This window comes from Haliaeetus leucocephalus, unplaced genomic scaffold (assembly GCF_000737465.1).
Source record: "Haliaeetus leucocephalus isolate CR32 unplaced genomic scaffold, Haliaeetus_leucocephalus-4.0 Scaffold587, whole genome shotgun sequence".
Classification (NCBI taxonomy): Eukaryota; Metazoa; Chordata; class Aves; order Accipitriformes; family Accipitridae; genus Haliaeetus; species Haliaeetus leucocephalus.
The window spans coordinates 96,317-112,514 of NW_010973023.1; the positions used below are offsets into that span (position 1 = coordinate 96,317).

The 16,198-nt window shown below is 49.8% G+C and overlaps 1 protein-coding gene across 1 annotated transcript; it reads left to right on the forward strand.

Annotated features, from left to right (window-relative positions):
• Positions 1–4,173: 4,173 nt before the first annotated feature.
• LOC104838248 (interferon lambda-3-like) lies at positions 4,174–5,409 on the forward strand. Its single transcript, XM_010577876.1, has 5 exons — positions 4,174–4,335; positions 4,605–4,682; positions 4,856–4,999; positions 5,121–5,201; positions 5,314–5,409. Exons 1-5 carry the CDS (start codon positions 4,174–4,176, stop codon positions 5,407–5,409), a joined length of 561 nt encoding a protein of 186 aa, XP_010576178.1.
• The last annotated feature ends 10,789 nt before the right edge of the window (positions 5,410–16,198 follow it).

A 16,198-nucleotide genomic window follows, 5' to 3' on the forward strand; every position in this document is an offset into this window, starting at 1 on the left:
ACTGCGGCAGGTCCTCAATGCCCTGCAGACCCTGCCGGGCACAGTGTGGTGTCCCCAGTCTGTGCCAGCTTTGGGGGACCCTCTGCTGTTGTGGCAGGAGCAGGCACTATCACGGTTTGGAGGAGCCGTGCCAAATGCGGCCAGGCTTTGCTGGCTGGGCTGGGGACTTGGGATATGGTGGAGAATGGCATTGCTGTTCAAGACGCTTGCTGGCGTGCCAATGCCCAGGTTGGCACGACCATGTTCCGTCAGGGAAAAGCCCTCACTGCTGCTCAGCCAGGCACCCATGGGCTCGACTATGGCTGGTGGTGAGTGAGGGGCAAACATCTGAGCAAGGCATCCAGGAGATCTTCAGCTCTTCATCACAGCTGCCCTAAGTGCCGGGGGGCTGTGCTCATGCCCTGGCTTCCCTGCTCAGCTTCCGCTTTTCGTTTGCTGCTTCCGGATCTCCTTTTGCCTACATGAAGAGATGAGGTTTTGCTTTACTTCTCCAACCAGAAATGACACCCAGGAGATGAAAGCCACAGCGACGGGGAAGAGGAGCCAAAGAAGCTGGGTCCCGCAGGGACCTGATGCTGCTCTGGGACTCGAAGGGTGACCTGAGAGTGTCCCCAGTGCTGTCCTTGGTGAGGGCCCATGACATGGGGCAGTGGTTCACAGTGGATCTGCATGCATGCCAGGGCAATCTTCCAGCCCTGCTCTGGGTCTGTGGGGCTGCAGACGAGGCCATCCCAGCACTGCAGGTACTGGACTTCACCGTCTTGGTGCTGGATATCACTGTCTGGGTGTTGGGGACCTTGCTCCAGCCCTGCTGGCAGCTGCTGGAGGTCCCAAAGTGGGTGCCAAAACACCCTAGTGTGGCTGGTACCTCGCTCTGGAGGAGGAAACACCCTGTGGTGCTTGTCCCGTGAGCCAGCTGGGCTCTACCATGTGGGACCTTGAGCCACCATTGCCCTCCAGCCACTCCACTGTGACCAAAACTGTTCCAGACAGTGCCAGGACCCCTGCTCCTTCACTGGGGGACACGTTCGTTTTTACACCCAGCGGGCTTTTTTGCTAAGGTGCCATCTATTCCGGCTGAGCTGTGCCTTGCTTGGGCATCGTACGTGAAGTTAGTTATGCTGGCCTGGGCTTTTATTTCGTTGTTGTATTGAATGTGAACAAGTTGCATTGAATAAAAAATTATTATTATTACTATTAAGGGTCTTCGGCTTTAGTGCTGTATTTTGCTGTCCTGACTCTTCTTCAAGCTGCATCCCCATCTGGTTTGGTCAAAGCTGAGATAGTCACTGCCTGAGCCACACTGCTCCCTGCCTGCTGTCTCCGCTCCTCTTCACCCCCACCGTGGTTTTCCAGGAAAGACCTGAGCTCTCTGAGATGCTGCTGGAGCAGGGGAAGGGCTCAAGGAGGGCTGGATGGATCCTGCAGGTCAGCAACTGGTCCTGCTTAACCTCTTCATTAATGATCTGGATGATGAGGCAGAGGGTAGCTGCAGTGTACCAAGTTCACTGATGACACCAAATTGGGAGGAGTGGGTGACTGTCCTGGTTTCAGCTGGGATAGAGTTAACTGTCTTCCTAGTAGCTGGTACAGTGCTATGTTTTGAGTTCAGTATGAGAAGAATGTTGATAACACTGATGTTTTCAGTTGTTGCTCAGTAGTGTTTAGACTACAGTCAAGGATTTTTCAGCTTCTCATGCCCAGCCAGGGCACCTGACCCAAACTGGCCAACAGTGTATTCCATACCATGGGATGTCCCATCTAGTTTAGGAACTGGGAAGGGGGGCAGGGAATCGCTGCTCGGGGACTGACTGGGTGTCGATCAGCGGGTGGTGAGCAATTGCCCTGCGCATCATTTGTACATTCCAATCCTTTTATTACTACTGTTGTCATTTTATTAGTGTTATCATTATCATTATTAGTTTCTTCTTTTCTGTTCTATTAAACCGTTCTTATCTCAACCCAGGAATTTTACTTCTTTTCCTGATTTTCTCCCCCATCCCACTGGATGGGGGGGGGAGTGAGTGAGCGGCTGCGTGGTGCTTAGTTGCTGGCTGGGGTTAAACCACGACAGTGACACACCAGAGGGTCATGCTGCTGTCCAGAGGGACCTTGACAAGCTGGAGAAATGGGCTGAATGGCACATCATGCAGTTCAACAAGAAGTGCAGAGTCCTGCACCTGTGAAGGAAGAAGCCCAGGCAATGTGCTGGGGACCACCCAGCTGGAAAGCAGCTTGGCAGAAAAGGACAAAGGGGGTCCTGGTGGGCACCAGGTTGAACATGAGCCAGAAATGTGCCTTTGCAGCAAAGAAGGTGACCGGTATCCAGGGCTGCATTAGGAGGAGTGTTTCCAGCAGGCTGAGGGACATGATCCTTCTCCTCTATTCAGCACTGGTGAGGCCACCCCTGGAGTGCCAGGTCCAGTTCTGGGCTCCCCAGTGCAAGAGAGACATGGACATACTGGACACTCCAGCGAAGGTCCATGAAGATGACGAAGGGACTTGAGCATCTGTCAAATGAGGAAAGGCTGAGACAGTTGGGACTGTTCAGCCTGGAGAAGAGACGGCTTGGAGGCTCTCGGTGGTGCCTGCTGATGGGACAGGAGGCAACGGGCACAACCCTAAATACATGAAAGTCTATCTGAACAGGAGAAAACACTTTTTTACTATGAGGATGGTCAACCACTGGCAGAGATTGTCCAGAGAGGCTGCAGAGTCTCCATCCTTGGAGATACTCAAAACTAGACAATGTCCTAAGCAACCTGCTCCAGTTGACCCTGCTAGAGCAGGGGTTGGGGTGGCCAATGTCCAGAGGTCCCAGCCCATCTCCATGACTCGGCACAGCGTGTCCATACTAGTCTGCCTGCCCATAGGTGTATCTTTCCACAACCTTGTGCAAGAACTTTTCTCATTTGCATGGACTCTTTGAAGTCAGCAGTTTATTTCCAAATATGAACATTAAAAATTGGGTCCTTCTGGAGCAGTGTACTTCTATGGCTGCCACGTGAGGCACTGCAAAGTGCATTTATGCCTGTTGCTGCCTCACTGTGCATTTGCTTTTTAGATACAGGTATTGCTCTAATTTTCTATATTTAATGCTTGATGAATGCATGAAACTACAAGCACGGCAGTGATGTCTTCACATCGCAGGAGGTTACCTTGAGGGAAGTACAGATTTTGCTGAATGGGGGCACCGTTCCAGCTGTCAGCGGAGAGATGTCAATACGTGACATTTGTGTTTCTAGGCTAAACAAGGAGGAAACCCCAGCCAGCTCCAGTGGCTGGTGGGGGTGGCAGCCCCGCCGGCAGCCTCCCTGCACAACCCTATGTCCCACCTGGAAAATGTGGGGTAGGAGTGCTTCTGCTTGCACCCTTTTTCTTGCTTTTGTAGCGAGCCTGGTACATGAGGATAATACATGCGTAAAGCTCATGCCCGCAGCCTGCATTGTCCAGTCCCCGCTCCCGGCTGCTGCTTTCACTGTTGTGCTGCTCTTCCTGCGGGGAAACTGAGGCACAAACTGCTGCTGCTGCTCGGAAGGCACCGAAACCCTCCCGGCCACCCTGAGCCTGCTGTCCCCGTGGGGCTGCGTGCCTGGGAGTCTCCCGCAGCTTTTGGCATGGTGCCGGGCTGGTTCGTGCCCAGACTTCCTCACACTTGCCAAGTCCTCTGCACCGCTCGACGTGGCAGCAGCGTCCCTCCCGTTCAGCTCCCTCGGAGGGGTACGCACCGAAGGCAGCCCGAGCATCACCTCGCATCCCCGTCGAGGTCGAGGCAGGCAGCAGGGCAGGCAGCGGGAGGCGGGCGCTGCCCGCACCAGTGGCAGCGGGATTCCCTCTGCTACCGCTTTCGCTTTGCTGTTTTCAGACCTGCCAGGCCACGGATTTTCCTGCTAATCTGAAAGCGCAATCGCAGCGAGCAGGCAGCATAAAAAGCTGAGGAGATGGGGCAGCGAGGCAGCCACAGCGAGGAGGCAAAGCAGCTCCCCGGGACCGGCCGCCAGCCCAGCAGCCCCGCAGCCGAGCAAGCCACCCGCGGCAACACTGTCAGGCATCTCTACAGCAGGGATTTAGCGCATCCGGCCCAAAGTGCTCCCATTCGTCCTCTCTGGCTTCTTGCACCGCAGCCCCCTCGCCCCATCGTAACCTTCTCACCGTCGGGCTCTCGTCGGCAAAATGCTGCACCTCAACCTCACCCTGCTGCTTGTGCTGGTGCTGGGGTCTGGCCTCGGGGCTGCCTTTCCCCAGGACACCCTAAAGAAGAGCTGCAGCCTGTCCAAGTACCAGTTCCTTGTGCCCCATGAGCTGAAGGCTGTGCAGAAGATGAAGGAGCAGTTTGTGAGTACCGCTGGCAACAGGGGGCTGTGGGCTGGAGGGGGGCAAGGCAGAGCGGATGCCAAATTCGAGACCCTGAGTGACAAGGTGGATGTTTTCTGCAACAGTTTGGGGATGAGGAGGATGTTTTCCAAGGGAGTTTTGGGACAAAGAAGGATGTTGGGCCAAATTTTGTCCTGGTTTTAAACCCCTCAAGGCTGACTGGGATTGCACAACATCGCCAAAAGTCAAGGTGACAGTTTTTCAATCCCACTCTTGTTTTACGCCTGCAGGAGGACATCATGCTGCTGTCGAACCGCAAATGCAACACCAGGCTCTTCCATCGGAAATGGAGAATAGTGGAGCTGTCGGTAAGGGCGAGGTGATGCTGTAAAAAGGGGGTACCTGCCCTCCTCCAGCCAGGACCCCCGGCAACCAGTCCCACCTCCATCTACACCCCCGGGCAGGTCTTCAAGACCCTGACCTCCAGCCCGTGGCCAGCCCTGGTGCTTTAGGTCCGTAACCGGGATGTTCCTGCCCGCAGGTGCCTGACCGAATGGTCCTGGTGGAAGCCGAGCTGGCCCTCGTCACCGCCATGCTGGGGCTCCCTGCTGCCCCCAGGTTCGCTGAGACGCGCCAGCGGCCCTTGGCCTTCCTCACCCAAGCCCGGGAGGACCTGCGAGGCTGTGTGAGTGCCACTGCCACACCCCCCCCCCCAAGATCCCCCAACCCCATGCTAGCTCAGCAGCCCCGGTGCTGGTGGCAGCGCCGCGAGGCATTGTAAGGACACACGGCCACTTTCCTTGCAGATGGCCACAGAGGCTCCTTCGCATCAGCCGTCTGGGAAACTGAGGCACTGGCTGCAGAAGCTGCAGACGGCCAAGAAAACGGTAAGTCAGGCCAGCAGGCTGAGGGGGTTTGGGGGTGTAAGCCACTGCGCGGCTGCGCAGGGCCTGCTGCATCCCGTCTCTGGTGCTAACCCGCCCCTTCTCCCCACTGTAGGAGACCCCCGGCTGCCTAGAGGCCTCCGCCATCCTCCATCTCTTCCAAGTGCTGAACGACCTGCGGTGCACAGCCCTCCGGGAGCAATGCACTTAGCCCCTGCTGGCAGCGTGGCTGGCACGGCACGGCATGGCACTCACCGGCCACAAAAGGTGCCCCAAGGACCGGGAAAAATGATGTTTATTGCATCACTGGACTGTATTTCCTATTTAAGCATTTTTCTTATTTATGTGAACTCAGGGAGCAATTTGGGTTTTTTACAGTCTTTTAAATTATTGGGGTTTATTGTGTATTTATAAATGGCTCGGGAGGAGGTAAAGAAATGCCATTCCTGACCGATGCTGTTCAATGGGGAGGAGTGTATTTATTGGGTATCTTTGTTTTGCTGGTTTTCAAAACACTGACCGTTTTTAAGGAAATCTATTTTTGTACCTATTTATTACAGGCTATATTATGTGTATTTACCTGTATAAATTATTTTTTTATGGGCTATTTAACATGAAAAATAAAAAAGATACCATAAATGGACAAGTTGCCATCATATGTTTTTACTAAGCTTTGCTATAATATCATCCCTTTGGAAAAGCGAGTTATTGGGGGGGGGGTGAGGGAGGACATCAAGGCGAATTTTGAGCATTTGAAAATCAGCAGAACTTTGGCACTCATGTTCATCTCCAGCTGCCTGGGGGTGCACCCTAACTGTCCCCCCGGGATTTGCCTTTGGGGACAGATGGATGCTGTTGTGGCCCGGGCTGTCCCTGCCCACTCGGGGACGGGAGCCTGCTGGCCACCCATTTCCAGGACGGATGCCCGCGTTGGGTGGTGCAAACCAGGGCATGAAGCCTGGAGGAGCCCCCGGCCTAATGCGATGTACGGTACGGGCTGGGCAAGCCTCCGGGTTTGGCCATCCCGGGAGCTCTCAGAAGATCCCCAAATGATTTAACCACCAAACCAGAGGTCAGGACGAGCAAGGAGCTGGGGAAGGCAGGCACCCAGCAGGGAGAGAAGGACAAGGACTGACCTGTGAGCAGACCCAAACCTCATTCAATCTCTGTTTTCTCAGGTCAGGGGGATGGTTCTTCAGAGACAGGTCACCAGGGGAGGGCAGCCAGCAACAGCTGCCGCGTGTATGTGGGATGGCCGCACCTGGGGTGAGCGATCACCCGAATGTGGGGACCACTCAAAGCCTGGGGACCCGAAAGGCACAGGTTTCGGTGGCAGGAAGGAGAGGAGCGCAGGGGAGCCATCGGATGCTTGAGGCTGAGGTAATTTTATGGTTGCTGCTTTTAGGTTGCAGGGTTGGGGACTGAACTACCAGTGGCCGAGCTGCAGCATGGCCACGGCTTCCTACAAAGAGACAGCTGGGGACACGAGCCACAAACACTTGTCACAAAGTGTGGCCCAGGTACTGCCTGCTCGTCCTGCTCAGGCTTTGCAAGGATGCTGTCCAAATGAAACTTCTTTGATGACAAGGAAGGAAAAAAAGCTTTATTTTCCCTTTCATTTCTGAATTATGCTTTACGCTAAGGTAGCTGGGCACTGAAGAGGGGAAATGCTGTTGTCCTTGTCTTTTGCAGCTGGATGCAGGCTGCTTCTGCCAGAGCGATGGGCCCTGGCCGCTCAAGATACCCCCGGGCACGAGCCTTCAAGCAGACACCTGCACGCTTGGGCTGTATTGACTTCAAGGTGGGGGGAAGCATAACCCAAGGGGAGAGGGAAGCCCATCCTGCTGCAAGCATGCGAACGCGTACCATCCCAAAACCAGAAACCCCAGGTGAGAGGTATTTCCATGCTAGGTGGAGTACCTTCTCTGGGCCAGGGAGAGGCCAGAGGCCAGACACTGGGCTCTTTGGGGAGCTTTAACAGACTTTTATCATCCAGTCATGCACCAGGTGCTACCCATCTGCTGCCAACTAACTTTTCCTGGAGAGGAAAGCCTAATGAGGGCAGAAGGTATTTATTCATCCCCAAAATAGATGTATTCACGCTATCCTGCTCTCATTAAGATATCTACCAAGTCATTGTGAAATGCAGCTGCTGTATGTGATGCCACTGCACCTGGGAGGAAGGCGCAGGGCTGCCCGCGCATCCATCTCCAGGGAAGGAAATGAGCTGTATTGCCCAAGCAGCGGCAGGGTCACAGCACAGCTCTCCTGAGCAGAAGGTGAGGCCAGAAATCACTCCCGGGGAACAGCAGTCCTTCTTTATCTCTCTGACAGGGTTACGAGGCATAAATTTCCATCACAGTGCTCCTCGCTTCGCTTTGCATGTCCTGTGAGGGCAGGAAATAAAAGATGTGCCAATACCTTCCCTGCTCCCCCGCACAGCTGCCTTTGGCATGTTAACCTCCCGGTATCTCCCGTGCAAAGTAAGTTTGCTGCAAATTAAGGCTGGGGTGGTTGGTGGTGTTCTTTTGCCAGATGGACGAGGCTTCAGCGACAGGACAGCCAGGCTCCTTGGCGTGCTGGGAGCAGGGCTGATGGGGACGGGGGATGGAGCTGCATCCTGCCTAACACCCCTGCCAGCTTTTTGTAGCTCAGGACGAGCCCCTCTACTTCTCCTGGAGGGTGTTCACGTGTGGGCAAGAAGTGCTTTAGCTTTCCCTGCAGGGTGAGGGGAAGGGTGCCGGGAGGGAGATGCTGGGGAGTCAGAGCCTTTCTCAGCATCGCTGAGTGCTTGGCTGGTTAATGCAGAGGGATGTTAATGGCAGTTTCCCAGTCTCCCCAGGGAAAAGGAGAGAGGTGTGCTCTTCCCTGTGTTAGTTTCAGTTTGGAAACAGCAGAAGGAAAGGCAGAAAGCCTTGGTCTTGCTGTGACTCCATACGGCTCCGGCATTTGGGAGGCACCTAGTGTAGTTCCCATGTGGACTCTGATCTCTGGCCCCAAGGGCAAAATTTACCAGAAAGAAACCCAAAGCGGTGGGTAGACAGATACACTTTTAACCTGTGGTGGAGAGGAGCTTTCTGTGCGAAGTTCTGCTGGAAAATGATCGGGAAAGCACTGAGGTAGACCAAGTGGTTGGAAAAGGAGGATGACGGCAAGGCTGCAACTCCTGGAAAGGTCATCCCGAGCCAAATGCTCACTTGTGATTTGTAGCATCGTGGGGAAAATACTGGTGTCGTGGAAGGGACTGAACTGTGGGCAGGTGAAACGCAACGGCAATCATGGTTGAAGAGCACAAAACATCCTGTGGCAGCGGTGATTGTGGCTCCCCTCTGGTGACCAATGGGCAGAAGGTGTCAAGATTTTGTTTGCGTTAAATCTCAGCCCTCCTTGCCTGTGCCAGCTTGGGAGACCTCCTGGCCGACTACTCCCTGGGTGGACAAGGGAAGCTTTGTGCTGGGCAGCCCTGGCTTGGCGCAGCAGCAGCAGCCTCGTGCTCGCTAGGGTGTTTGCTTATACATGCAAATTTATACTAGCCAAACTTGGTTTTGAATATGGAAGAGTTTCTTTTTTGAAAGGAAAATCCTGCAGGATGTACATGAAATAGGATGAGGTCCTTTGGGATCTGGCAGATGTCTGGCTAAAGTAAACAGTAACAAACTACTCAATTGCTGCTCTTTTCTGCTGAGGTTTTTGTGCCACTTTCAATATCATCTAAATATCCTGGTCCTGCGATGAGTGACATGGCTAACATGTACTGCTGAGATGTTTCATTTTCTCCCTCCAAGAACTGTTTATGTAATGGAGTTTTATTTTGGTAGGGTTGTTTTTATTTCACATATATATGCAGTCTTGTGCTTCCATCAAGTAAGCAAGGGAAATGTCTACCAAATTACAGAAAAGGCAGTGGAGTTTGGGAGTTTTTCAGTTCAGCCTTCTCTGCGCTGGTCCTGAGTGGCAAAAACTCTGCAGCTTCGCAGGGAGTGTTGCCTAACACGTTGCAGGTGACATTTCTGCAGGCAAATCAGGAAAGCTGACAGCTGAGTTTTATTGATGGATCATGTGATATGCTCCTGGGTCATAAACTTCTGCTCCAAACCCTCCAACCAGAATGCAGGTTGATAATAGGGAAGGAATAAATGTGCTCTCACCTGTTAGCAGGAGCATTTTTGGGGGATCCTTGGCACTCTCAGGATAGGAAAATGAGTTGCTGCTGGTGTTACGGGAATGTACTGTTTTCTAATACACTAAATACTGGTGCTCTCAGTGTCATAATTTCTCCTCCTGTTCGGTGCTGTTCATAACTGAAAATAATAATTTCTGTCTATCAGCAATCATACTGGGAATCATTTTGTTATGTTCCCATGTTGCCATCTCGGGAGACAGTGTTCAGTGAGATCCGACTGCTTTTAATTTGCTATGACAAAGAAGGTTATTTGAAAAATAACCTTCACTTTGAACTGCAGGTGACTTCAGCTGCACACGTGGATTACTCATTATCATGCAAAACCCAGGACTTTCAACTACAGAAACAGGCCAAAAGATGCTGCTGAAGGCTCCCGGGACTCCAAACTGCTGCCTGAACTAGTAATGATGTGCTTCCCCTGCACTCCAGAAGTCTCATTTTGGCTGTCACCTCTGTAGCCACAACTGAACCATTTCCTCTGTCTCTGGAGAACCTTCCCCAGCAACCCATGTCCCCCGACTGCCCCCCTGCACTCGTGCTCCCACAGAAGTGCTTGCAGATGGGGCCAGGACAGCTTTCTGGCTCCAGAGAAGATGCCCCTGCCCCAGGGTATTCTTAATTTTCTTTTTCATTCAAGAAATCTGATTTCTATGTTCTGCTCAGAAAGGAGGACTCATTGCCCTGAGACCATGATTCTCTGTGCTCAGTCGCTCCTTCCACTGCACAAATCCCTGCCTCCAGTTGCTTCAGATAAAAGGCTCAAATCTTTGGGCCCAGCACTGATAGACTTGATGGATAATGTTTTAAGCCTTTGAGAAGGAAAAAAAAAAAAAAGATTTACAAAACGGAAGGCTGCGATTTATGCCAACCCTGGCAGAAATGGGAGAAGGTATATTGGGAAAATGTAATAATTGAAATAACTTTGGTGCAGGCATTTAAAGGCTGAGGTTTAAAAAAACCGGCCTCTCGCACCTGCTGGAGTATGACTGTGAGTCCTCAAAGTAATACGGGAATTCCAGCTGATTCATGAGAAAGCTCTGAGAAAAGGCATCAGCCTTCACAGGCCCAAGATAACAGTCCCATCCCTAAATGCTGGAATAAAAAAGATGAAGGAGAAAAGTTCAGATATGCTTCATAAATATTTTTCCAAGTCATTTCTGGTTCCTAGTTTGCCCCATGGTCTCTTGTCTGGGAGGATGTGTCTGGGTTGGGGTAGAGGACCAGGACTGTGCTTTCTTGATGCTGCTTCAAGTGCTATTGCCACAATCCTTTTACATTGCAAAAGACAGGTCCACAACACATCGGAGCGAAGGAGGTCTGCTGTCCATTGCTCCTTAAATCTCTAAAAGCTCTTTTTCTCCCTAAAAGCTGATGAGCTGGGTGGGGGACTCCCAGATTGCTCTCTGTTGTAGTGTAGCTTTGTAGGTGCAAGACAGAGTCAGGGTTAATCCCAAGCACCCTGTTAGCACATCACTGCTACTGGATATGCCCATATGCTCAAACTGCGTGGCTGTCCATCCTTGCAAAATGCTGCCTAAAACTTTCCTTGGTTACCATCATCTCGATAGACTGCAGTGTCAGTCACCTGTTTTGACCATCCCAACTGATTCATGGCTGCAGGCAATGTGTTGCTGTGCCGGCACATAGGTATGAGCCGTTAGGAAGTTTATGGGACAACAGATCAGGGGATGGACTGAAAACCTGAAGGTCTGCTTCACAGAGGAGCAGGCGCCCAGGCTCTGGCAGTGTTAGGAGTGAGCATGCCCTGCTAAAATCAAATGAGAATCTCTTTTTAAAGGAGGAAAAGGTGTTCTGGGTTGATCATCAAGCAAGCCAAAAGCTGAAAATGTAACACCCTCTCATGGTGCTGGGCTGGCTCCTCCATAGTTGAACCCCAGCTCCAAAGTCCAGGTTGTCACTGGGGGCTGTGACCACCAGGGACATGAAGTCCAGCAGGCAGACTACATTTCAGGAGATGGAAAGAGAAGATTACTCTGTCAAAGGAAAATAGTCAAGATTAGGACTGGTCTAGGTAAGAAACCCAAACCTTCAAAAAACAAACAAAATCAGTGTGGGACTTTTGGCTTTGCTTTTTTTTCCTAGACCTGCAGGCGAAACTTGCCTTCTAATCTGATTTTGAACCTTGCTCTGGTGTTTTGTTCTCTGGTTTTAGCAGCGCCCAAGGGAAGAAGCAGCTAAATTCCAGGTCAATGCAGTCTCTGATAGGTATCAGCAGTCAAACATCTACACTGATTTTAATCAGAGGGTTGTGTGACTGTTTGTTATAAAGCATACATAAAATGTCAGCCACTTGGTAATCATCATGAGCTGCAGCCCATGGGGCTGTTTTGCTCCTCTTGGCATGTTTCTCCTTCAGTGCTCTGCTGTCCACAGTCATGCACAATTTTGTCGGCTAACAGGAAGCCAGTTGTTCCTGCAAGAACTCTTGAGATCCCCTTTTCATATGACTTTAATAAAGCAGTGGGTGGAAAAATGCTCTGATATTACCATCATGACCACAATGAAATTACAGCGATCTGCTCTTCTTCCAAATGGCTTGCAGCAGTTGCGCATTCAAGTGTGCAGGAGGCAAAGCATTACACGTGGCAACGATCTCACGTGCCTCACATCAGGGATATTTACTTTTTCTTGGCTACATGGATATGAACTAGCAGCTGTAATACTGCAAGCGCCATTGCCATAGTTACTGTCCTACAACATCCTCTTCCTTCTCCTTCTAATACTCCAAAGCCAGTTCTGGTCTGGTGTGACACGTCAGTCGCTAATGATTTCAGTCTAAAAGCTGAATACTCTTGTTTAAGAGGGGGAGGGGAGACAGTCAAAACAGGTTAAACCCAACGAAGCAAACCAGGTGGTGGAAAACAAAGACTATTAGTGAGCGCATTTTTTGCCACACTGGAGATTTGTCCTGCTTGCTGACTGGCTTCCTTCACTGTTTGAACACTGCAAATTGTGCGAAACTACATTGCTTTTATCTTCATACTTAAAATCAGATCCCTTATCTAAAAAGAGTCTTAAAACCCAGATACATCCTTAACCTGACCCTGTTTTAAGGCCTAAACCTGCGTGGCCTTCTCCATTAATGTCTACACTCTTGCTTTTCTACACTCTTGCAAAATGCGTGATCCCAGCTGTCCTGGCTTGCCAAGCACTTGAGTACAAATGCAGAACTAGCATCTCTTTGGAGATCGCAAACTCTGGGACCGAAACGTGAGCAGTAGGGACTTACTTGCACTTTATTTTTCAGCAGATGGAATGTGTCTGGATACAGAGCTAGCATTTTTAAACTAAGAGCATAGAAAAGCTGTGTTTAGAAAAGCCATGAGGGAGTTAGTTAGGATAATGGTTGGTTCACTTTGTTCCCGACAATATGAGAACTTCCACAATTGCTCATTAAGGCAGGAGCTGATACTTTAACAAAAAGCAGACTTCCTCTGCTTCATCCCCAGCAAAGAGACGTGTGTGTTAAATAAAAGCATGAGAAAAAGACCAAAAGGGCACAAGAAGACATAAATAGTCATTAAACGGTGGCACAGTTTAAATGCAAGATGCTTGTTTCATCTTCTCTAGCTTTAAAAACAGTCACAGTAGGATCGTGGAAAATGGCTGGGTAATTGCCTGAAATCCAACAGAGGAGAAACCTTGGTTTTGTTTGCCGCACCAGGTGATGTCTGCCACTGCTCAAATTCTTGCTATGTGAAACATGAAATGCTTGCCAGGTCACAGACAGGGTGATGGGAAAACAAAATACTCCATCATGTGTGCATATGAAACTGAAACTGGGTTTTAACTATTAACCATTTTCAACCAGTCATTTGTGTTTTTAAGTACCAATGGATACAGAGGTATAGATATGACATTATGAAATTACTTTACAAACTACTCTCCCCAGTGGTTATTTCCTTAGGTGCTGAACTTTTGAGACTCTTGCCTCTTCAGCACCTTTGGAAATACCATGTTTTGATGCCTCAGACAGGCAGTGGAGTGCCTGATTTGGGGTATCCACCAGGAAAATTTTCACTGGAGCAATTTGAATTTGCCTCAGATCAGCTGGTACTTGTGAAAATCAAGGTCCTCTGTAAGCAAACAGTATTTCTCAAGATCATGGTCTCCTCACTCTTGGGTGACTGAAAGGTCAGCTTCAGGAGTAGCTTACACTACCCTCCTCGAGCCTAAGTGACAAAAGAAGGTGAGAGAATGAGAAAAACATCTTGTCAAACACAATGTAACGATAAAAAAGAGTTGAGAAAATGTGGCAGTGGGAAGTGCACGCGCACGCCATGTATTCCTTATGATACGTACTTTGTGCATACACACCACGTTCACTTCGTTTTTCCCAGACTGGATGTTGTGTGGGTAGAGAGGGATCACAGTAAAAATAGAAGACTCTTGCTTCCAGTAAACAGCACTGCCGTCTCTCTGTCTAGCCTTACAACACCACTGTCTGAAGAAAAAGAGTAACTGGGCCATGGGTTTAGATTAACCTGATTTTCAAAGAGTTTGCTTTACGCCGTTCTAAATTGAAATTGTTAAGTAGTTGCAGAAGGTCACTGAACATCAGATGCTAGTAAGAGGAACTGGCAGAGGGTGCCAGAAGACTTGACACCGTTACAGCCTGTGCTGTACAGTATTGGCTTGGCTTTAATTAGTCTTTAGAAAAGGCAGCAGTTTGTTGACAGCACCTTTATGAATTGGATCATAAAAACATTTTATTAATCCCAGCACAGGTCATAGTGACCAGGTATTAACTGAACTGCTGTACCGTAAAAAAAGGAAGGACAGCTGGTGATACCTGAAGATAAAATGGAAGCAGATTTCTTGACTCTTCCAAAGAGCAGCTTAGCTGTTCTTAAGGTAGGGCATTTTAAACCTAACTAATAGCGCTGCTGGTAGTGACTCTGGCCTGCTCATTCAATTTTGGACTTTGGTAGTGGGCAGCACCCTTCAGGAGAGAAAAAGTATCAGCAAAAGCAGAAGATACATCAGTATCTTGAAAATTCAAACTTGTATTTCCAGGACCTTGCTATTAAAAGGCAAACAAATGAGCTGGGAAATACCAGTGCTAAGGTTGACTTTGCAACCTTCGTTTGCCCCCGTATGCCCCAGCAGGCTCTATGACAGGATCATGAAATTGTGTTGTAGGGTCTGTAGTCCGCTGCAGAGCGTGAAAGGGCTTCAGCTTATTGCTGTTGAAAGTACAGCTATCCTCAGGCCATCTTCTTAGTTCCTAGCTGCAGCAGCATGGGAATCTGGAAGCAGAATCACGCAGAGGCTTTTCTAAGACATTTGGCATCCAAGTTGCTCACCAACACAGTCCCCATCCTCCTGGCAAAGGAAAAGGGACCCGCTGCTGTGGCACAGCCAGGGAGGAGGCAGGCAGCAAGGTCTGAAGAGACGTACCCCCTGGTGCAAGGTGCCCTACCAGGGTCCTGGCCATTTCTTGTATCTCTAACAGCTAGCTGATGGGCTCATTTTGAATCAATATGCACTTGGATTAATCAGTAATCAGAACCCCCCCACCCCCCCAGGATTTAGTGTTTTGGGTAATTTTTAAGATTATTTTCCTCTTATAGTTGGCAATTTTTAGACATCCCAGCTGGTGTGTCTGTGTGGCATCGCCACAGAGCCAGGTAGGAAAAGGAGGCCTGCCACGTTCACCGTTTCTAGCCATCGTCGGCACATATACACACATTGGATTTTTTTTTTCTTAATTCCCCTCTCACCTTGTACACTGCTGAAGCCAACGAGCAGAGAGCAGGTTTTTCTAAACACATACTTTCTTTTTTCATCTTTCAGTTACAGCTGATAAGCAATTGCATAAGCAATTTGCAGTGGACAGGCTGTTACTAAAAAGAACTGTGGAAAAGGCAAATGCTTTTCAGCCAATTCAACTGGGTGCTCATCTTTAGCATTAAGCTTGTGAAAGAGTTAAGACAATTTAAGGCCTCCAAGTGGCAGTTCTCCACTGGTTTAACTAGTTTTGACCAAGTTAAATGCCAATCTTTTTTTGGTGAAGGGGAAGCATCATCATTCCAGCGAATGTTTAGGACGCAGTATTTCAACAGTTGTCTGCCGAACTTTCCTTGTGTCTGGTCTCTAGCTTTGCTTTATCAAATCTTCTAACCTGGATGCTGCTCCAATGGCTTAATTTTTGGTTCCCTTATGTGTTGGAAGCTGCTGAATGGACGAATTTTTTAAGTTTATGCATATAATTTAAGTTTTACAGGTTGAGGGTCTGATCTAACCTAATTGTGAAAGATTCAACGGTCACATTAGTTTGGTTATGATATCCACAAGTAATTTACTCTCCATTATTAAATGCACTCTTATGATCAGGTTTTTACACTCACTTCATCTGATTGATCATTGCTTTCACGAATCTGGTGCTGGAATGTACAGAGTAACTTAATTTTTAAGCAGGCACTAATACAAAGGCTGCACCAAGCCTGGTGTTTAAGCTCCCCATCTGAAATCACCTTGGCAATTGTAATTTTTTCCTCTCTTGTGATGTTGCTATTTATCACATCTCCCTGGCGACTCAGTGTAATCAACACTATAGCTGAGTCAAACCTCATTTACACAGCCGTGCGAGGGGACACTAGAAGAGGACATCGGTGCTGGGGGAAGGCCACATTCTGGGCCAGGGGTTGGCAGGGGGCTGAGTTTCCTCAGGCACTGCGAGGCCCCGCGCCCAGGAGGCGCTGGCCCAGGGCCCAGCACCCGCTGCCACCGACAGAGCCGCGCCGCCGCTCCCACAAAATGGCGCCGCCCTGCCGGCGGCGAACAACCTCCCCGC